This window comes from Helicoverpa zea, chromosome 12 (genome assembly GCF_022581195.2).
Source record: "Helicoverpa zea isolate HzStark_Cry1AcR chromosome 12, ilHelZeax1.1, whole genome shotgun sequence".
Taxonomy (NCBI): domain Eukaryota; kingdom Metazoa; phylum Arthropoda; class Insecta; order Lepidoptera; family Noctuidae; genus Helicoverpa; species Helicoverpa zea.
In genome coordinates this window covers 1,724,578-1,748,129 of record NC_061463.1, presented here as the reverse complement: position 1 = coordinate 1,748,129, position 23,552 = coordinate 1,724,578, and the positions used below count along the sequence as shown (strand labels likewise).

Below are 23,552 nucleotides of genomic sequence, written 5' to 3'. Positions count from 1 at the left end.
TTTGTACCTCTTTGTTGGTATTATCGCCATCTCAGAACGTCATAATATACCTAACTACATAAAAAATGTGGTTATTATGATCGCTAGAAACGTTATGTGATAAGAATCTTACATTGGACCTAGTTACGTAGTTAAGAACTTAGTAATTCTTAGATGTTTTTATTGTCTGCGAGATTGTTTGAAATGCATATTTACCTATTTAGATGATACAAAGGGCAAGGGAAGGAATGAAACCTGAAAATGGCCGAAAATTGCCTGAAAATGAACTGGCTGGTTGAAAACTGAAAATTGGTAATGAAAGAGAATGTCAGACTCTCATGATATGATTAGAAGAAATACAAAAAAAGTATAATACATATAGTATGATTAGAGTCGTGGTGGCCTAGTGGGTAAAGAACCAACCTTTCGAGTATGAGGGTGTGGGTTCGATTCCAGGGTCAGGCAAGTACCAATGCAACTTTTCTAAGTTTGTATGTACTTTCTAAGTATACTTAGACACCAATGGCTGATAAAAAGGTGAAGGAAAACATCTTGAGGAAACCTGGACTATAAAAAGTCTGAAATCACCAACCCGCATTGAGCAAGCGTGGTGATTAATGCTCAATCCTTCTCCATGTGAGAGGAGGCCTGTGCCCAGCAGTGGGACGATAAAAAGGCTGTAACAGTATGATTAACTTCATTCCATAGATTATACACTAATACTGCTTCATTCTGTGATCTGTGACTTATTTTATTTGATTTCAACTAGAGAGATTTCAGCATGTTTTCATGTTAAATAAGCTAGCTAGTAAATAATATTTACCTTACTTCCAATAATGCTACTGCTACATCTGTGTCAACAAAGAAGGTTGTATCGATAATTAAATAAACAAATATTATTTAGAAGACGATTTCGTACATTCTAAATTAGGAATTTTAAACTGCTGATAGAGGTACTCAAATACCTGGCCATAGGTAACTTCCAAGTAAAATATATACTGATGAAAAATATCAATACATGGATATGTCAAATTTATTGAATACATTTTCAACCTTTTCACAATACTGGAAGGTTGATTCGGGTAGATTAACCTGCTTGTGTCTCTACATTAAGATTATTTTCTGTTAATTTTGATAATTGTGTTTTTCATGAGTCTCAATTGTTGTCAATTAAAGAATATTTTCCATATTTAGCATTCTGTCTGCATAGTTTTCCATCGTAACAATAAATACATTGTAGGGTAATTAACGAAGGCCATGATATCTGTGTTCTAATTAAGGAAATTATGTTTATTCAGAAACACAGAATACAATTCTGAATATCTCTCATTGTCTATACCATGGACAAGTAAATTGAACACTGTAAACTTTTAGGTTCCCGATAATTTAATCGATCTTATAAATCAGTATGGAGAACATTACAACGATCAACGTTGTAATTTTTTTTCAATAAATAAATAAATATTCGGCTGGTATAAACGATAAGAAGTTTGATTGGATTCATAATTACCTACATCACTACTTATTATAAAACAAAGTCGCTTTTTCTGTCACTATATCCCTTTGTACTCTTAAATCTTCAAAACCAACATTTTTTTTTTAAATATAATAGAGTGATTAAAGGGGAAGGTTTAAATGTATAATAACATAAATTAAATATTGGGGAAATACTGTTATCCCGTGCGAAGCCGGAGAGGGTCGCTAGTTCAAAATAAACTGATCGAAATAACGAATAATAATATTGTATTAGACCGACTAAAAAGTTTGATTCGAATCACGATCGCTTTCAAAATAAAGTCTGTCAACCATCGGGTCAAATATCGGCCGACAGTTTAATCTACGATGTGCGGAGCTCTAAACTTTTTGTACATTTCTTGTCAGTTTCTACAATTCCTATAATTATCTAGTTTTCTCTGTTCGTGTACTATCTGGTTGTTGTTTGTGAAAAAATGTGGTGACCCCGAAACGCCCATTCGAAACACGCGATACTACGAAGATTATTCAATAGATTCAATGATAGATCGACAAAGGGACAGACGGACTTACCTTATAGGTAAAAGCATTTGTAAGATTGTAATAGAGTACGTATCATTAAAAATCAAACTCAGGAAAACCAAACCAATATGCCGAAGTGTACCAGCACACAGCAAATTTTTTGTCGGCCGATAGTTTGTTTGGGCTTATAAATCAGTATGAAAGTGAATGGCAGAATATACATGACAATATCAGGTATTTAGCCGGTATCAAACTGACTGAAAACTTTGAAAGATTTTCTTAAAAAATATTCATTGACAAACATCGGGTCTACAGTGTGTAGGTACACCTAGGCATGGTGGTTTGGTTAGATAGCATGAGTGTGATTTTTCTTAATAGGTACTAAGAAATATTATAAAACAACAATATTTAGTTTAAATCCCATCTCTATCAGATTAGATTTTAAAACAATAATCAATTGAATTCGATCACAATGGATACTAGAGAGCAAGATAACTATGAAGTCGCATAAAACGTTCGGTAATAAATTTCTTCTGTGAAGCTAATCCGATTCCAATGTTAAATAATAATGGCCGATGCGACACTTAAATATTTATTATTATAACTGATTTATGCAGGATTCGTAGAATATTAAAACGGCTTTTTTTTCTTTAAATTCCTTAGTTGATTTTGTTTATCTTACCGTCATAAAAGTGAAACACGATTTTCTTACAACTTACATTGAAATGATTACGTTCACTGTTGTTTTTTCATGTACCTAACCAATTTTGGTTTACTATTCTAGCGTCTTCAATGTAATAATTTCCATATTCTACACAGCTTCTAATTAAACAATATGAAAATAAAACAACTGAGTGTATCACAGACGTAAAATGTCACCACTTACGTCATAGCTACTATTAAAAAACCTGAGCCTTTTTGTACAGAGCAAGCTTCGTAAACGCTATCCCACGGGAACATGTCAAGCCACTGTAATTAGCCAGTCTTGTTCCTTTTTCAAAACGGGTGCGCTTGCGATGCTGTCTCGTCCAATCACGTCAGGATTGTGAGGATGACGTAAAAAGAGGTTTCACTGGTTTTTGGACGAAGCAATTTTGGATTTCGATCGTAATACGATTTAGTTTATAAGGAACTATTGTTTAGTTTATAAGAAGTTCTGAAAACGCCACCCTGCAGACTGAATAGACTGTCTATTGGCTGACAGTCTATTTAATTGACCCGATGAAAGTTAATATTATTTTGAAGATAATGGTGAATCCAGACAAAGTTTTTGATCTGATCGCTACCATTCATCTACATACTGATTAATTAATAAGCGCAAACAAACTATTGGCCGATAGTTTATTTTGCAGTATGCAATCTAATCAAATAAGTAGGTTCCCATTTGGGATCCAAATCGAAATGAATAAAATTTCGTAGAATTTTCAATTTCAAAGTGTTAAGTTACATTTGATTTGCTGCTTCAGCACTTGCAACAAGTTGGTGGCGGTTATGAAGATCCGGGCTGTATTCAAACTTTTTGGCTGTCATCCAAGACACTGAGAGACTCCACTTAACGTCTCTTGAAGTTTTGGATTCTCTAAGTCTGGCAGTTTTCTTTTCTGCGATTTCAACTGTTACAGTAGTGTTTGTTTTTAAATGTTATGGGAAATTATAGAATCTTAAGTCTTCTGTTCTAATGTAATCAAAGGGGGAAAAAATGTTTGTACCCTAAAGGATCCAGAACTACAGAAACGTTTTAAAAAATTCTTTCACTGTTGGAAAGCTACACACTTTCTGAGTAACATAGGCTTTATTTTATTCCGGTACGGGCAGTAGTTACCACAGGAAGCGGGTGAAATCGCGGCAAACAGCTAGTAAATAAAATACATCTAAGATGTAAACAAAGCCACGTGGTAACATTTACATCTTAAACAACGTGAGAAATGACTCGACGAGATGACATGACTATAATTATTCTAAAAAGGAAACATTATATTTAATACGTGTAATTACTGTCACCTCTAATTGCAGTACCAATGAGGAGTTTTCTTTGTCATACATAACAATATTCTTAGAAATTAGATATACAACACACTTATGTAATTAGGGATTTGTAATTTTGTTAGGAAGCTGCACCGCCTAAATGACCGGTTTCACTAGTTACCGTTAGTTGGTAGTTAATGCTATCTGCCTGATAAAGGCTGCTTATAATTTCTGTCAGATATTGCTATCCGAGATTTGTGAAACTAAAAAGATTGTTTATCTGTCAGATAAGCTGACGGCTATCAAGGACTTTACTAGTACTAACCGATGAAACTGGCCACTAAGCTCTTATATTAAAGAGGTTACTGGCCACAAAACATTATCTACTTTATCCTTGTCGTTGGAAAAGAAAACACTCAAATTGTTTTTAAACAAAACAGCTTTTCAGCGAGTATGTAAAAATAAGGTACAATAAACTGACTGAAAGAATTACATTGGACCGTAACATTATGTGTTAGTAACAATGTGTACCTCACTACAGTATTGATTTGTTTGTAATAAAACAATAGCTTCTACATAGTGTGAAAAACAACAACCACATATGTATAAAATACGGCTTATTTACACCTGAAAATTGACGTCCATAACTTATTTTAGATATCCTTTGTTGGGTTTGTCCGTATCATTTTGATACGAATGAATTTTCAGCCTTTTTTAAATTATACTAAAACTTATAAGTTATGAACGTATGAGAGAGATGAGAACGTATGCGATTCGTTATGTATGTAAATAAAACAGCAGGTATCCTTTAGCCAAACATGGTGGCTTTTATTTTTTTTTTTCTCAGCCCTAGGTTGAACCTGCAACAATTCTACTATTTTTTACGATTTAAGACGCAATAGATAAAAGCGATTTACAGTTGTCTTGTCATGAAAGAACTTAATAAATAGTAGGTAGGTTTCTAACGATCTTTACCTGCTACAAAGGCTAGACTGGTCCCCATATACCCACTTCAAGAAAAACACTTAAGAAAATTATTGTAATTTTCCTAACATTAAATGATCGTCTTGAAGCAATTACTTAAAACGGTTTGCATACATCTTTTATAACTGTATTAGGGACTAGAAGTAGGTGTCGTTATACCTAATAAATATGTAGATGTTAACTAATTTACATGATCACTTGTAGTTTTCCATATATTATGTTCTATGGTTATGTAAAAATCTATTGTTGTCTGTTTGCAGTTTGCGGATGAAGTTTAGTTTTGTTGTGTTAAAAAGATTTATACAATGTGTTCATAAAATTGACATGTTTGCAACTAGTTTTGTTTCTACAAATGTTCGCTTGTACGTGTAATGTTGTAGGTATGCATGGAACGAAAGACCTTACTACGTATACAGACAAAAAGTTAATAAACTCTTGAAAGAATCCATTATGAAACGTAATAGTCTATCATGAGTTCTTTTGATTTTTACTGATTATCTGTTTTCAAATCCGTAACAGATCAAACAATATACTAAAACGTTTTATGTATTTTTTCCATTTATCACGTTTTACAATAACTACAGTTTTGTTAGCGACACACTGTGAACGGTGATATTTCAGACATCGTTCGTTGTACTTAATTGACGGAAAATTATCGCTGATATTATTCATGTTTTCATAGCGTTATTAGGGCTTGTATATCACCTTTATTCACAAATTATTATGATTTTTATTTCATACAACTTTTGTTCATCGGTATGTGTTTATTTACATTACGTACACAGGTTATTTTATTAGAGGTATAAATTAAAATTTGTTATTGTTTTCACACGTGAAATTTATTTGGAGCCCTTCGAAGCTGAAATGACGCTGAATGACTTTCAAATTAAGCGCTACCATTTATACTGTTACAGCCTTTTTATCGTCCCACTGCTGGGCACAAGCCTCCTCTCACAGGGAGAAAGACCATTTATATACCAGTTTGTATCTACATCCATAATATGTTATTTAACTCTGTAAGCTTTCTTTAAAATTAAATAAATAAATAATACTACAATTCACAGCCCTATTTAAAAGGTGCAATAAAATTGTAACGACAAAATGTGACAGGCTGCACAGATTACAGTAAATTGCATTGTGCTGTAATTTCTGTTTGCACGTGTTCAAATAAAAATAGTAGGTAAAAGATCATTATTTATTACAATTGTTTTCTATGAAGAAGAGTGAACAATGTGTCCTTTTTGAAGTTAGTAACTTGAACTATGTTAAAGATATTTCTGGTTAGAAAAGCGGTACTTCTAACCACTGCCAAGGTAGGAATTGAGTCATTCAATAAAATCATACGTTATTTCAATAATTATTCTGTTTCTGTAGAGTTACAACGACAATGTTACGTGATCTGACATCTTAATTTGATCAAGATTCAAGATTAATCATCATTTTCCTCATTCTCTGTGTAATTTTATTATCTAAGTATTCGTAAGTATTTTAATAGATTTATGCCTTTTGTTTCTTAAAAGCTGCAAGATGTAATTGTTTACAATTTTATATTAAGAATTCCATTAATTATGTTCAATAAATAATTTCTAGTCTTAACTCAAACGTAGCATCTAAATAATACTGTGAATATAAATATTAAGCCTAATGATTTTTCATAAAAAAATATTATTAACATAACTTAGTGCATGTACACTTGTGAAAGTAAACAGAAGCCTTCATCACACACACTTTTACACTTAGCTACACACACAAGTACGCTACACGAACAATGTAGGTGTGTACTACTTACGGAGTAAGGATAGATGTGCGGAGATGCCATAATGCAGGTAGGTCAGGCGCCTACTTCTAGGTCAAATTCGTATGGTGGGTAGTGGGTAGGTATGACTAAAACTACGGGTCTTTGAGACATTTGTAAACTATTTTTAGTATTACAAAAAATGCTCGGGTCCAAAGAAAGCATGTGAGGTGAAAACAGTAGCTTTCCTGGTTTATCGTCTCTGCTCACCCGCATTTTGGCGCGCTACTATAGTTATCGGCACGAATCTAGAGCTCTGACCTTCACCTGCGCAGAAGTAATTTATTGGGTCCCTTTTGTGGTATGAAGTGAGGCGCGGGGGCGGGCAAAAGCGGTGATTGGCCCGCAGTGCATCGCGTCATTTTCGGGATTGGTTCTTTGCTAATAAATCACTTCTGCGCAGATGTAGGTCAGAGCTCAAGATTCGTGCCGATAACTATATCTTTGGCGATTTTCCATTATGGCACCTCCGCTAGTCATTTTGCTCTCCTTGGTAATACTGCAGTTTTGTGCAAACATTCCTCGTCAGTTAACGAGTCGATAATGTTTGATCCGCATCAAATCACGTATTAAGCCAATCTGCTGAACTTGATTGCTGTATACCTAATGGTTGACGAGTAATAACATTTTGTATGCTCAACGTCATCGTTTTCAGCTGAGTTAAGATGTCTCGTATATACTTAAACCAGTATTCTTGAAAAGAACTGAGCTACCTAATATGTATAGACTAGCTAGGGTGTAGGTTCAGACATTCTTTGATAATATAAAATCATTGCTAGAGATTGCTAAATATAAAGTAGGTGTACATAGGAAAGACCGGCTGTCCTAGTTAACGTGAAACTTTTAACATTCGCAAAACCTGAAAAAAAAAAACACTATTTTTACTGACTTCCCAAAACAGGAGCTTCTCTATCCATTTTTTTCATCTTAATTTCTATTGAAACCCCTAAGGTACTATAATAACCTTGATAAAGTCTCGTGCGAATTACATACCTGACATACCGCGCAATATGAAAACGTGGGCGATGACGTCACGTTACCCGCACCGGCGCACGCGCCGCCCTTGACATAGACACTGCTCTCTGTGAGACTGGTTCATGGACAATAAAAGGAGTATTGTGGGACAAGTATAAGGACTCAGCAATCAACGAAAATACGTAGGTACATTTATTTCATGAGAACATGACGCATAGGCTAAAATTGTAAATTTAAAAAAACCCCCGACCCAAAAAAAGTACGCAATTAGTATGACAAAAGGTTAAAAACGCTAAACCCTATAAAAAGCAAAAAATAACTTTTAACACTACGTAAGTACCAACTAAAGCATGTCAGACTAAACTAAATTTTGTCGTGTCGGGGGACCGCTCTAATTTATTAGCCTAACGTTAGAAGTAATTAAGTATATACTACTTATAACTGTGTATATAATTTTGTTTTATACGAATGTTGTAATTAGGTAGGTATCATTTGATTTATGTAAGTGTTTTTGAAGGTAAAAAGCGGTCCCCCGACACGTCAAAATTTAGTTTAGTCTGACATGCTTTAGTTGGTACTTACGTAGTGTTAAAAGTTATTTTTTGCTTTTTATAGGGTTTAGCGTTTTTAACCTTTTGTCATACTAATTGCGTACTTTTTTTGGGTCGGGGGTTTTTTTAAATTTACAATTTAATTTTATTTCATGCTTTTTGAAGGAGCTCCTTAATTTTTTTCTTCTTTCAGTTAATTTCTTTTATTTTAAGATGGGGTCGCTCTATGCGATCTCGGACAAAGGATGCTGTTTAACAATCCTCATAACATACTGGCTCTGGGAGAATTGCACAGATTGAGGAAACATAAACCTTTGGTCATTCTAGATTTTCAGCGAAGATATAAATCGGTTTATCCGTTTCATTCCGGCATTCCAGGGTTTCATCCGCCACATCCCATTTCCAGTATCAGGTTCTCGTCAATTGAAGAGAACTAGTCAAGACAAATTCAACGAGCCCAAACTCGATGGGTTTACTAAAAGGCAGTTCAGGGTTACGTCTCCTACCTTCGTGCCCTAACAGCAGACCAGCTCGGTGGTTCCAGAAGACATGAGTGTTTCAAATTTCAGATCCCACACATGCTTGCAAGTAAACTGAGCGTGTATCATTCTTCTCACACCTAACAAACGAGCTGATGACCTTGAAGACCTGAACCGATTTCCACCAAACATAGCTAAGAACACTCCCGAATGACACTCCTTTTAAACAAAAAAAACCGCATTACAATCGGATCATCCGTTTGGGAGCTACGATGCCACATACACACACACACACACACACACACAGACACGTCAAACTTATAACACCCCGTCGTTTTTGCGTCGGGGGTTAAAAATTAAAAGCAATATCACAGATTAATCTAGGTAGAGATAGGTGCGAAATAAAATAGGGACAATAATTGGAAAACAGAGAGGAAAAAATAGCAAATCTGCGTCATACAAACGCAAAACAGCCCTTACCTAGTCTAATTTTGTGTCCTATACGAAACAGAGTACCAGGGCTTATTTTCAGCGAGTGTCAGAATTAGGCAGTTCTATCTATAAGTCATACTGATTTGTGTTAATCCTTTAAGCTTTTACTTAGTGCGCTACTTTTTCCGGGTAGGTTCAAAATAATTTCATTATGCTTGCAATTTTATGTGACCACTAGCAACTGGTTTAGGTTGATAAAGAATTTGAATTCGTAGAATTTACCAGTAACCACTTCCTTTAGATACTAATAGCTGTTTAACCACTTAGGTACAAACCCTGCAGTGAAATGTTTTTAACCTTTATTTAATTAGTTAAACCTTTATTTAGTTAACGCAGTGATTTGTGCATACTCTATAATATAGGTAGGTATCTTTATGAATCACGATGTCTGACTCTTTAAATGGAGTATTAAGTTAATCTGTCTGATCAAAGTGTAGGTATACATCATTCTAGGTCTTTGGGCTATCTAGAAACAAACCCGTTGTTTGAGCCCGATGTCGATACCTGATCACAGTTTATTAATAGTTACTACACCTGATACCTAGGTCCTTGGGAGTTCAAATCAAAGTAAATATTTCAATATGCAAATTCACTTTTTTATTGTATAAGGATGTGTTTGTTATTTGCATTCATTCGTTTCAAAATAAGAACATAAATCAGTCCGTGGTAATAAATTATGACAAACCGTATAAAATCTAAAAAGCTACTTTACCTACCCTCTATCATAGTATACTTTTTTCAAGACTATTTATTACAACCTGACATTTGAAACGAAAACAAAAGTATTAGTCATCGAAAAATTATATGAATAATTGTATTGTCAATTTTCACTAAAAATATAGGTAAATTACTTAGGCAACTAATTTCCTCAAAGAAAACTACTTGTCAGAACTGTTAGTTAGGCCTCCAATAATCCTGAATTTTACAACTCCATTTAGATTTTTGCTCGAAGGCAGAAGCTGCATAATAAAACAACTGTCAACCAGTGTTTATATGAAAACGTGATTCCCAAAATGTTAATTTATCTCTAAACGTGTTTTGCAATTTTAATAAATGACATTTGTTTCACAAAGATGCAGTACCTAAGATTTTTTTTGGTTTACTTGATGAATCCTCTTCGATTTATTGCTGTTTATAGACTATGGTTATAAATGACATTTATTTATCGATAAGTTTATCTAATGTTAGAGTATTTTAATGTGTAGGCATCCTCAAAATAACAGATGGCAATGTTTATTCCAAAATACCATTATAACATTACAAAATGTAATTAGATGAGTTGTGTACTGTAGGAAATATCAGGACATGCGTAGGTAATACTTCAATAATAACAGTATCGTATTTCCTTTTAAAATCTGCGTAATCTTTGAGGAAAATTAAACATAGTGCATATAGCATGCAATGTGCGTAAGTATGGTACGCGTCATCGAAATCCAAAATGACATGTGTAGAATCACGTAGCAATTATTGGTTCCTAGCATTGAGGTTCCTATATAGTAGCCTAATTCATACAAAAATATTTGGCATCTGTCAAAAATAATTTTTGGAATTTTTTTAGAGATTCGATTTTTTAGACAAACTACATTTTACTTATTTCTCAATTAGAAACTTTTTGGTGAAGAATAAAGTGCGACGGAATATCTTTGGCACAAATAAAATACCTACTTATTTAGTTACTATACTTCGGCCGTTCAGAGAATGCGTTCCTGACACCTATCAGTTAGTCACGACTAGTGATGGGCACAACATAACACTGAGTTCGTTACCGTTCCTTCAAAATGAACCGCCGCATTATTTTAAGATTATTTTCGTTTTAAATTGGCGGAATCATTTGTTTTATATTTTAGTTATTTAAGTGGAAACCAAAAAAAGGTAATATTCATATAATAAAATTGTTTTATTTATTCTTTGTTACAAGTACATTGAATTGAATGTGCGAACAGAATATTAATCAGACTCCGATTTGCTTGAGGAGGTGGTGTCTTCATCATCATCTTCGCCTACATGTATAATTATATTATTATCAATAACAGAATCAATCCTGATATCTCGGTCTAACGAAAGCCGGGTAATCAAATAAAAACAGATCGAAAACACTTGAAAAACGTGGTCTATGCGCACGAAACGACAACGGACGACTGTTTTAGCGTCACAAAATGGCGGCCCATAACGCCATTTGGGGTTACCATTTTTAATCTAAGTATAAAAATGCGGTTTGGTCATAGTTTTATTTTTATATTTCATAAAAGTTATAATTAAGTCTTATAGTCCATTATTTTCCAATTCTTAAAAAGAAAATCAAAACGTATTATTTTATATTATAACTGTATAAGAACAGATTACGATACTTGCCTGTTATTTTTAGCACAGCACTACAAAATATAAACCGCTGACATAACCTTGTAATAGCGCAGTATAGATTTAGAAAAATATTGTTTACCAAGTTATTTGACACTCAGTTTGGCACAAAATTATAACATTCATTGATTATTGATATAATAATGTTGTTTTAATGCTCCTCAATTGTTAAAACGGTAAACAACCAGCAAAAATATTTTTATCGTAACTGCAACGCCATTGCAAAGTTACGTCGTCAGTTCAATCGCGACGTGTCAGGAACGCATTCTCTGAATGGCCGAACTATACGTAACTTAAGTATTTACCTACCTACTACGTGTTTTAGGTAGGTATTTGTTTTTTGATGTTTTTGATGAAAATATACAATATTTAATTTTACAAGCAGTTATAACAGCCGTTGAAATGTTAGTCGGATATTCTTACGTAAAAGGAACTCAACTGATTTAAGTTCGAGATAATAGTCCAAACCGACATAGTTTGGACTTTGGCCAAGAACCCTGCTGACGCTTGAAACTTTAAGTGTGGGTCCACACTGCGAGCCTAGCGCGGTTGCGACGACGGGCGCGAATTATCAAACATATGAAACTCGCCTTTGCGTCCATATTGCAGTGACTAAGGCGGAAGCCTAGTGCGATGGGACTGAGCGACACAGCGAGCGTAAGTTTCAAACGCTTCTATCTTCGCGTTCTGGCCACACTACGGGCCTAGTCATCGAGCGACCCAATGCGCGGGCGGCGGGGGTAACAAACCAGTTCGATCTTGTCGTTCGGCGTATGTGCGTTTATATTTGTTTGTCTAAAAAATGGCGGTGAATACTGAATCGTTTATAAGTGCAATTCAATCTAAACCACTGATCTGGCAAAGCAAACATAAACACCACAATAATCGCACAATAACAAGAAAGTTATGGAGTGAAATAAAAGAACAATTTCCTATAAGTCAAGGTGTTGCACTCCTGATGTACGTCACACCGCTACAAGAGCTCGCGCCTTCACTGTGGCCACCCCACGCCACCGCTCGCCGCGCCCGCCTAGGCTCCAGTCACCGCGCTTGCAGTGTGGACCCACACTAAGGTCTGACTGACCATCGAAAATACAAGAAGTAAAGACCTCATTTAAAAACATAGTTTACTTTTAAGATGTCATAAAATAGCTTAAGATTGGACTTGTATGAATTAATGTAGTCTGTAGGAAAGGCATTAAGTAAGTATACGGAAACAAGAAAAGATGATTAGAATATACTTTCATTACATTATCCTTATTTAAGATTATCCTTGTCTTAACGCGTCTTACGCATACGGTAAATCCACTGCGCCAAGTTTCCTTACAATTTAGTTTCCTGTTCGAGTGTATCATCTTAGACATTGTGTGACGTACATTTTGAAAATGTCACACTAATATAAAGGCGGAAGTTTTTAAGTTTTAATACGTGTGTCTGTTGATACTTCTTTACGCACAAATGGATCGGCGGATTTTGATGAAACTTGGCAGTAGTATGTGGACAGTACTCGCTGGAGAAGTTACTGGCGTTGCTGAAATCTCCGCTGAAGTCCCCGTTGAAACCCCGTGACCCTCAGTATGAGTGGAAAAGACAAACTTACCTGGGAACAGGGAAGTGGACGGGAAAGGGTCTGCTGACGACGGCGCACTCGATGCCGGCCACTTCCTCCGCACTTGCTTCAGTAAAGTCTTTTCACAAGTCAGGGTGATACAGGCCCTAACAGAACACCACTTTAGCGAGGGTTTTTTAATATTTTTTCAATCGTGCGACGAACCGCGGGCTATACCAATATTTTGACAGCCAGAAGAAGAAAAAACAAAAGCGAAACCCGTCATGGCAGGAAAAATAAAAAAAAGAAAGAAATGAGGAAATGACCAAGTTTGTACAGTATGGCTTAAACTGTAGAATAACTGCTAGTATAAAATAGCCATATACTTAAAGACTATTTTTAATCCGGGAGCAGGGAGAAAGCGAAGAGTGGAAGCCAGTGTATAATAAAAGTTGTGTATAAATACAACTCACTCCATAATGGATAAATCAATCAGCAAATAAAAAAAAAATGAAATTATCATAAAACCAAGGAAAATATTACGTAACTTCTAATTTGGGAAATTCCCACAAAGGGCTAGTTTTCCTTTTACCTAGAAACAAGTTTGCTAAGTTTCAGTTTAAATTCTTTAACTAGTTATTGCAGAAATTAATTAACATATCAACTAGTCTGGTTAAAAAGCTTTAGGTGCATATCAGTCCAATAATATAACTATCGTGCTTTCCTCGAAAGGCCATAACTAAATTGTTCACGCACACAATCCTGGTCTAACCTATCCAGGAGTTTCACTATTTCTCGGCTTTTTTTTAATTTATTGTTTTTTATTTATTATTGAAATAAGTATGTTGATGACTTCGAACATTGTATACAGTAGGTACGTAGAAGAAAGAGATCACAACTGTGTACTTATTTGTCTATGAAAATTGTTCTTAGAAACGATAATCTGTTAAAAAAATAACAAGAGTTAAGTTTTATGTTTATGCTTTCCAAAGATCATAGAGCACCTGTTGTGTGACGTTATTAGTATAAAAACAGAATCCAATATCGTACCTAATTAATTAATTAAAATCTAATCTTTATGAATATCATATTTTATTATATTGACCCGACAGCTAGCGTAACCTGTTATTTTACTCAAAAATGACATGGCGACACGAAAAAACCACTAAATTAACAAGGTTTGTTCAAAATAAATTAATAAGGCACAGTTAATCATTTTGTAACCTAAACCAGCCTTATTTTAGCTACTATTCGAAGCTCCGCAAATCTTGGTAAACTCAAGGAAAATGTGCGAGATATCCCTGAGAGAATAAATACGTCGAAAAACGCTTGAAGGAAATCATTGCAACGCAGTCAGCCTTCTAGAATAGGAAGGCCGGATTTTGTAGTTTTAAAAATCGAATTTAAGAACTCTTTTTGAAATCTGACAGTTCTATTTGAAAGTTCATATTTTATAAAATTTTGTGGTGTAATTTGTTTTTTTTTTTGTATTTGAATTTGGAAGTTTTTAAGAACTGTTTTTGGATACAAAATGGTTGTGGACAATGTTGTTTTGGTGAATATGAAGAGGCTTTCATCTCTGTATTATGGGGTATGTTATAGCATTTACTAATTATGAGCTTCATGAATAGATTTTTTTATACTATATTTTCATTGAATAGCGATTTAGTTATGAACTTTTTAACCGACTTCCCAAAAAGGAGGAGGTTCTCAATTCGTCGGGATCTTTTTTTTTTATGTATGTTCACGGATTACTCGAAGACGCCTTGACCGACCTGAAATTCTTTTTTTGTTTGATAGGGTATACCTCACAGGTGGTCCCATTATCATCGGGTCAGGATCTGATGATGGAAACCCTGAGAAATCGAGAGCAACTTTCGAGAATTGTAGGCATGCATAGGTTAAAAACTTGACAATGAGGTGTAAGTTTGATAACACTACGCAACAGTGAAGGTTTGGAGCTGACCTGATGATGGAGACGAGAGAAGGTCGAGGGAACTCGACAACTGAATGTGTAAACTACCTCGTGTTTGGGCTTATATTATTCGTATTGGTAAGAACTTTCCACTAATGCGGATAGTAACAACTATACTTGTCACTGAAAAGCCAAAAATAAAAAAAAAAAACTTTTTACAAAAAAATAAAACCGACTCCCAAAAACACTGAAAAGCAAAAAAAAACTATTCTTAGGTGCATCGGCCTAGAAGTTGGTGGCGAAATAAACATATAATCATCCACTAGACACCGAATTCTAGGCCGATGCACCTAAGAATAGTTTTTTTTTTGCTTTTCAGTGTTTTTGGGAGTCGGTTTTATTTTTTTCTCGTGTAAAGATTGTTCATCTTTTGAAATCTACCAGAAAATGTTTTTCGGAGCTTATCCTACAATTTCCTCGCTATCAAAAATTACCTACCTTATTTCCAAAACTGAATTATGCGGAATCAAAAATATTGATGGTAATAAAAAAGTCTTATTCAGGTACTTTGATTACTTTTCCTTTGCGGTTCCACGTCTTATCTTGTCCTTGACATAAGGGACTTTACCGCGTAAAAAACAATATGGCCGTATCCATTTAGATGTTACAAGATATGAGACAAAGGATTTAATAACTACAATCAAGTTGAAATTACGACGAGCACAATTCAAGGACTTGAAAAGAGGAAGTCGTAAAGTCTTGTTTACAATGTAATCCATTTTCTTTTATTTATCTTAGTTTTATAGGCACGTACCTACTACCTATTTATTGGATAATCTTCGGACACGCTAAATACTTTTTGAATAAAGTAACCGTTATTTAAAGACTGCTTTTTGGTTCTGACGTTATCTTTGTTTACATATTTTTTTAGTTTTTCATTAATTCGTGTACTTATAAACTTTGACATTTTGTTTTACTGGTAAAAGCCAGTGTAACTTAGTAGTGTCATTTGTAAGGCATTCATAGACATGTAGATGCGTACAATGGTAGAAACCTTGAATTCCAACAATTGGGCTGAACCCATCGATATATATGTAGCTGAACCGATGAATCAGGACCAAAAATGTAGAGCATAGTGTTGCGAAATGCGGTCACTTATGGGCGTAGACTACTAAAAAGGTTACATTCACTAAAAAGTACCTGGTACCAGTTAGTCATTGAAAATAGTGAGTCAATAGTTAATGCACCAGGTAATAAACCACACCTCAAGGAGCGGAACTCCTCAAATATTGTTGACAAATATTGGCCCCAAAATTGGGTCAGGACAATATATTATTTCGAGGTCAAAGCTGTATAGCCACTTTGAGAAAAGCTTTATTGGGGTCATAGTGGAATCTTTTCTATTTGGTAAACGGTTACTTTCTTATCAAGCACTTACTTTTTTTACTGACGTGAAGTTTTCAGCGGAATTCTAAAATATATGAAAAAAAATAATAACGGCTACTACTAAAGTAACGATGACTGTGAAAATACAGCTACTGAACCAATTACCTACAATAATTGAATTGGAGAAAGATTGCTACTTTGAAAAAAGACATAGGATAAAATCCTTTTATCCGGGTAAACGTATGACGTAGTATCAGCCACTACTAATACGCGCAAAAATAAAACAAGAACAATGCAAATTACTTGTATCAATAATTTAGCTTATTATCACGAAACCTCAACATAGGTACATATCCACACACCTACAAACATACTTACATAATTATTTGCAAACACGTGACCAACCATATACATACATATACCTACTACGTGTGAAAAGTCGTGGTGGCCTAGTGGGTAAAGGACCAATCTCTCAAGTATGAGGGCGCGGGTTCGATCCCAGGACAGGCAAGTACCAATGCAACTGTTCTAAGTTTGTATGTACTTTCTAAGTATATCTTAGACACCACTGACTGTGTTTCGGATGGCACGTTAAACTGTAGGTCCCGGCTGTCATTGAACATCCTTGGCAGTCGTTACGGGTAGTCAGAAGCCAGTAAGTCTGACACCAGTCTAACCAAGGGGTATCGGGTTGCTCGGGTAACTGGGTTGAGGAGGTCAGATAGGCAGTCGCTTCTCGTAAAGCACTGGTACTCAGCTGAATCCGGTTAGACTGGAAGCCGACCTCAACATGATTGGGAAAAAGGCTCGGAGGACGACCTACTACGTATGTTTCTACATTATGCAAATGCATTTGTACATACAATGCATGCAAGCCGGAAGTATTTTGTATGCATCAATCTCTGTAAGATACGGTTTATATGAGTCACCGAGTCTGACAGTTGACAATGTGACATTATGACATCGTGTCATGAAAATATAGCTTGACAATCTTGTTGGAGGTTGTATATAATTCTAAGCTCGATGGGTTGTAGTTACATAGTTGTAATGACTAGTTGTATCCGGGGGTCATGTTTTGCATATTAATTGTAGATTGCTCATTAATAACTGGTTTTATTTTATAGTTATTGTGAAAGCAAGGAGGCTGTATTATTGTTTATGGTAAAATGGTAGGAAATTGGATAGTTTTGTAGCTATCGACTGTCTACCTGTTCTTCATTAGAATTTATTAATATCTAATTTATTGTTTTAGATCATCATCCTCATTCTCCGAGGCTTTTTCCCAACTATGTTGGGGACGGCTTAAAATCTAACCGGATGTAGCTGAGTACCAGTGCTTTTCAAGGAGCGACTGCCCTATCTGACCTCCTCAACCCAGTTACCCGGGCAACCCAATACCCCTTGGTTAGACTGGTGTCAGATACTGGCTTCTGACTACTATACTTCATTAGAATTTATTAATATATAATTGATTGTTTTAGATATTATTGCAATATTAAAACGTTTGTATAATATAATACTTCTTCTATGATACAATTTAAACTGCAGTTCGCCCGATGTAAACCGCTCTTAACTCAGAACGTGACTAAACGTTGATCTAATTTTAACCATATTTTAACCATAGTTGCATATCTAGCATAGACAATTCTGATCTGATATTACTCGACAATTTTGTATACAAGGGACTTATACTAGTTAACATTATGGACAAATCGGAAGTAAAAATATATTAATAGATAGATAATAAAAGAACTTGACAATGTTGATCGTTAAAATTATATGGGTATGTTATGTCTTCCGGTTACAGTCCATGAATATTAAAGGGAGTTCATATGCATATTTTAAATTGTTATAATATACGTGAAAAATGGCGCGCTCTTGGATTTTTATCTTAAGATTTTGATCTTGGATTTTATCCCGCATTTTAAAGAAAATCTTGATAGGTACTTACCAATCAAAGTTTTCAGTCGCCCTGTGTGTGCATAAATATCTGACCTTTGTATTGGACGTGTAATCAGTCTTTATCGTCTTCATGCTCATTTTTATGAGCCCAAAAAAATATCGACAGACTGAAAGCAAATAATAAGTTTTTGCTGTTTTGGCAAAATCCTAAAAAAAATTGGTTGTTTGTAGAGTAATTATTCACACTTTTGATGATAAATTTCGGGTGTAAAAATCTCCATTCATTTGCCGCTAGAGTGAGAGAGACGGAAGATCGGTCCACTCACTCGAACGCTATGCCAGCCTCCGCTCGTGAGGATTCCGCGTGACAAGTTTCACGGAATGACTGGCAGCGCTCGAGATGAGACGGGAGATCGGTCTGTCTCTCTCTCGTTATACCTTTTTTTTTTTTTAACGACGTAAAAAATCATCAAATGACCCCTCCCGCTGTGGGTTAGCAGCGGTGAGGGAGTGTCAGACTCTTACTGACTAAAAGCCGTCGTGTTCCGTCGTAGGCCTTCTTATGTGCTAGGGCCGCGGTACCTCTTTCGAACAACCCGCAGCCTCTCGTTATACCTGCGATCGCGCTCGTGAGGTTTTGGTGTGACACAAGTTTCTGAACATGTCACCCGACTAAAACGATTTTAAAGACGTTATCACGTCAAAAAAATACCTACTTGAAAATTATCGCACCAAAATCCTAAATAATAATTATCTCACAGAATTGCACCGAAAAAAGAATAATCGGCTCGCTTGAACATCAAACCTGCTCGCACTTGGCTTTGCACTTATTGTACCAATAATCATAACCTACACTTTGTATTACTATTATTAAATTACTTCATGAACTATTATTATTTTAAATGTAAGATGAGCGAGCATGTGCAATGGGGTCAAATGGTGATTGCCACTAGGTTAATTGTCAATAACTATTGTTATTATTTTGTTGCTTAGAAATATTCCTTCATGCAAATAATAAAAGCCGACCAAGAAATTTTTAAGCCAAATTACCGGTAAAGTCAACTTTCATTCATTGCCTATAATTTTTGGTTTTTAAGAAAATAAGTGGTTTGATTAAAAATACGTAGGTGCGGAAATTAAATCAAACAGAATTGCATTTCCTTATAGAAAATAATCGTAAAATAAAAAAGTATTTTACGTCAGCTTTGCCCTTTGCCCTTGCAATTTATAAGAAACGAAGTTATTATTGAACGTTGCATGTTCGAATATAGTCACTTCTGTATTATTGTTTAAAGTGGAGGAATGATGACACTATGTTGACAGCTGTATATGAGAGTCATAGCATTTCTGACAGGTCAAATAAACATAATTTAATTAATGCAGTTATACTCCGACCGTTTTTTCCCTTGAAAACCCACAGCTGCCAACTGCACAAAATATTCGATAGATATATGTGTGAACATCACCTTGTTGCACGGTTCCAAAACTGAGGTCCCGTAAAGAAGATATAAAATTTATATAAAGAAGATGTAAAGAAAATAATAGTTTTTCAAGTTATTTTTTTTTATTATAATTAAAATGTACTTACCTCCATCTTATATTTCATCACTAGAATTCTATGAAAATATACATTAAATTCACATTTCCCTATTATTTTTCAAGTTCAATGTCCAAGCAAAAGGGCTGTCTAATTAGCAACTTGTTTTCTTATAAACTGGAAACAAAACCAGACCCCGTCTGCTGTTGAGAAACCCATTGAATAGTCTAACAGCACAATAAAATGAATAGGGACGTTAAAACCTCAGGAAAATCTTAATAGGATTATGCTAATGATACAGGTAATTAATTAGGTATTAAAGTCTGTTTTTTCTTATATGCCTTTCCTTAATATACCACTGGAAGTAGGAAGGAAAAGTCAACTTGTTCCGGAAAATGTGATAAAGTCTACAACGTATTTTATTGTTTAATTAATCTTTAATTTTATTGTCAAAGGAATCTTCATTTACAAGGATATTTACAGAACTACAAATATTTTTAACTAGCTTCTGCCAGCGGTTTCACCCGCATCCCGTGTTAACTACTTCCCGTACCGGGATAAAAAGTAGCCTATAGCCTTCCTCGATAAATGGGCTATCTAACACTGAAATAAATTTTCAAACCGGACCAGTAGTTCCTGAGATTAGCGCGTTCAAACAAACAAACTCTTCAGCTTTATAATATTAGTATAGATAAAAACTATCCTAGTGAAACATGAAACTGATTAATTAATATCTAATTAACCAACTAAGCATAATCATGTTGATTTCTATCGACACTTTTTTCACCAACATATCGATTATCGATAAAATGACATGTCTTATCTCTGTCAGTTGTTAAATTATTATAATTCTTCTTCCATATACGTTGATAACGTGTCTTTAAAGGAAATGTACTAGGCAGTGAACTGATATGACCTTAGTACGGTCGTAAAGCGTTCAATATTTTCTATATATAAATTGAAAGAGGTTGTATTTTTTATTAAATACTTTTTTGTTTAAAAAATCATAAATGATGTGGTATAAGAAACTTTAGGAGGTAATGGAACCAAAAACTGATGACATAAAAATTACCTGCTACATAATGTGAAAAATACGATATTATTTTGCACACATCATCATCATTTTTGACGGTAATCAAACTCTGACAGTCTGCAATTTTCAGTAATGTTTGTGAGTCATATACCTACGAAAAAAAAATACACAAACACTACCAATTTGCCTTAATGGTTAATTTAAACAATGCGCTACTTCAAATATTTTTTATTAAAATACCAAAGAAACCCAATTTTCAGGTCATAAAGTCACGCTATAGCCTAAAATTTACGTTACTCTTTTCATGTTTACAACGTCAAATGCCGGTTTCTAGTACAACCATAATATTATGTGAAATACCGTCGGCATCGTGGAAGGCGGGAATGTAAACAAAAACTTCGAGTGAAACCGGCGGACAAGCTACACATAGTTGTAGGACGCATGCGTCAAAACCTTACTTAAAACATATTCGCATGTTTCCTGTAAATACAGCTTTGTGCGAGTCAGTCAGTCGAGCTGACGTGCCAGTGCCGTGCCGATATTCAGAAAAATAGGCCGTCGATACAGTATACGTGTGCGTGAAAAAAAATCGAAAGTAATCTCTATTAGTTCGAATTTTAAAATACGCGAGTAAACGAAGAATTTGGCGGTTTATTTCGAATTGAGAATTTATTTGTGCCCGCAAGAGACGCTGTTTTGTTTTTTTTTCTTCTATTTACCAGAAATTAGGTAAGTTTTTAATCAGTGTTAACATCATATAATTAATTTAAAATTAATTAATACTAAAATATTTTTGTATATTAAATGATTTTAAAATTATTAGTGAAAATGCTGAAACGCAACATCAGGCAATGATCGCGCGAAAATTTTCCAACTTATTTTATTTACTCTCTTACAATATCTCTCACTTTTATGAATGACAGATAATATTAGGTACTTTACTTTGTGAATGAATCAGAAGAAAAATATTGTTTTTACAATACAATAATTGAATAGAAATTAATTGTTAAATAATTGAGTTATCGTCAATACTCGTGGTACCTAATCTAATCTTGAGCAAATGTTGGGATAAAGATATGTCATCAGGGGTGTTAATACATAATGACACGTAGTTATATAGGTACCAGAGAAATAGAGTTTCTTTTTTGTAAGATTTGTACCATGAAAAGAGTTGAAAGAACTGAAAGAAAATATTATGTGAAATTAAATAAGTAGTCATGTTAGGAACAGGACAGGAGGAAGATGTTCGTAGAGAGAATCCTCAATCTTTTCACCCCTTATGGCATAGAATAGGCAGATATTTTATTTTGTCAACGATCATTAAATAGGTAGGTAGGTACTTTAGTTAGTTCGGGGTTAGGAACCCCGAAGTTACCTACATGTTTTACAAACAATAGCTTATTAGAAAAATGTTCCACAAAACAAAACCTACTGCCGATTATTTGCGTAGTCATTCAACAAAATACATAAAAAATATTTCAGCGTACACTTTCGACTTTCTTTTTAATGATGGCGTATTTTCGTTATTATGACCAAAACAAATTCCCTTATTCGACCCCCAAGCTTAATCAAACCTACAATAAATTCCCCAGGATGGCTAGAATTTGCAAATAGACCAATAAAATGCTATAAACATCGGCTATAGATTATGACTAAGCCGACTGCCCGATAACGGAGTGATAGCTTTTATTAGCTCATATCTTTTGTCTTGCTAATAATCTACGTCGTACAAAGGTCCCCTGTACTTTATTCTATGTAGGTATAATAAAATATTATAGTCATGCTATGAAGCACTATAGTTATACCTTTTGTCTCACAAATTAATTTACTTTTTACTGGAATTCGACCCCAACATATGTAGTTGGGAAAAGGGCTCGGAGGATGATGATGATGAAATGAATTTACTTTTGATCATTAATTTATAGCACTTATAAGAAAGCATTTTTTGGGGGTTTTTCAGGTTGCTTACCTATCTAAAACGGCTTCTATTTTATTGCTTGCTTTATAGAAGAGTATTGTTCTGTTAATTATTTATTTTTCAGACAGAAGTGACGTAGAATTCGTAAATATTTGAACTCATATCCTCCTGAAATAAAAGGCGTACGTATAACAAACATAAACTTAGGTAGGTATGTTTAGTTAGATCATGCATTTTTTTTATCGTAAAAGCCTTATGACACAGAAAATATTCAGGGTGCAGTTAAATTTGACTTGATAGACGCTACCTATCTCAAGTATTTTGTCATTTTACCGATATTTCACGATAAAATACCTCTGTTCCACAATTGGACGTAGTTATGCAGAAACGTTCCAACCCACTGTACGCGTAAATGCTTATATCTCAAATTAAACTTGAATTTGAGATATAAGCATTTACGCGTTTCAGTTGTATTCTTTTTTATTCTAACTAGTAAAGGTACTAGAGGTTTTATTGTTGAATTATATTGAGTTTAGATAACCATATGCTAAATTTTAGCCTGTTCAATCACAATAACTCGTTTTGGGGTGACTTGTGGGTTGGAACGTTTCTGCATAACTACGTCCAATTATTAGTGTGTCCTTAACTATTTTCAGCATCAGCTTCTAAAAATATAGGTTATCTTTAATTTTGTAACGCCACTTCTAAGAACCTTCAGATAGTGTAATGGTAGATTTGT

At 34.5% G+C, this 23,552-nt stretch overlaps 1 protein-coding gene across 4 annotated transcripts in view; it reads left to right on the top strand.

The window, feature by feature from the left end:
- Positions 1 to 23,552, top strand: part of LOC124635030 (facilitated trehalose transporter Tret1) — a 55,544-nt gene that overhangs the window by 15,977 nt on the left and 16,015 nt on the right. Inside the window, exon 1 of one of the 4 annotated variants that reach the window (XM_047170778.1) lies at positions 14,570 to 14,713. The exons of 2 other annotated variants lie outside the window; for them this stretch is intronic. In XM_047170778.1, the coding sequence (XP_047026734.1) occupies positions 14,654 to 14,713 (60 nt within the window). In that variant the 5' untranslated portion in view covers positions 14,570 to 14,653. Of the gene's footprint in view, positions 1 to 14,569; positions 14,714 to 21,393; positions 21,625 to 23,552 lie in introns of those variants that run through there. One more of the 4 variants, XM_047170780.1, reaches the window with a different exon arrangement.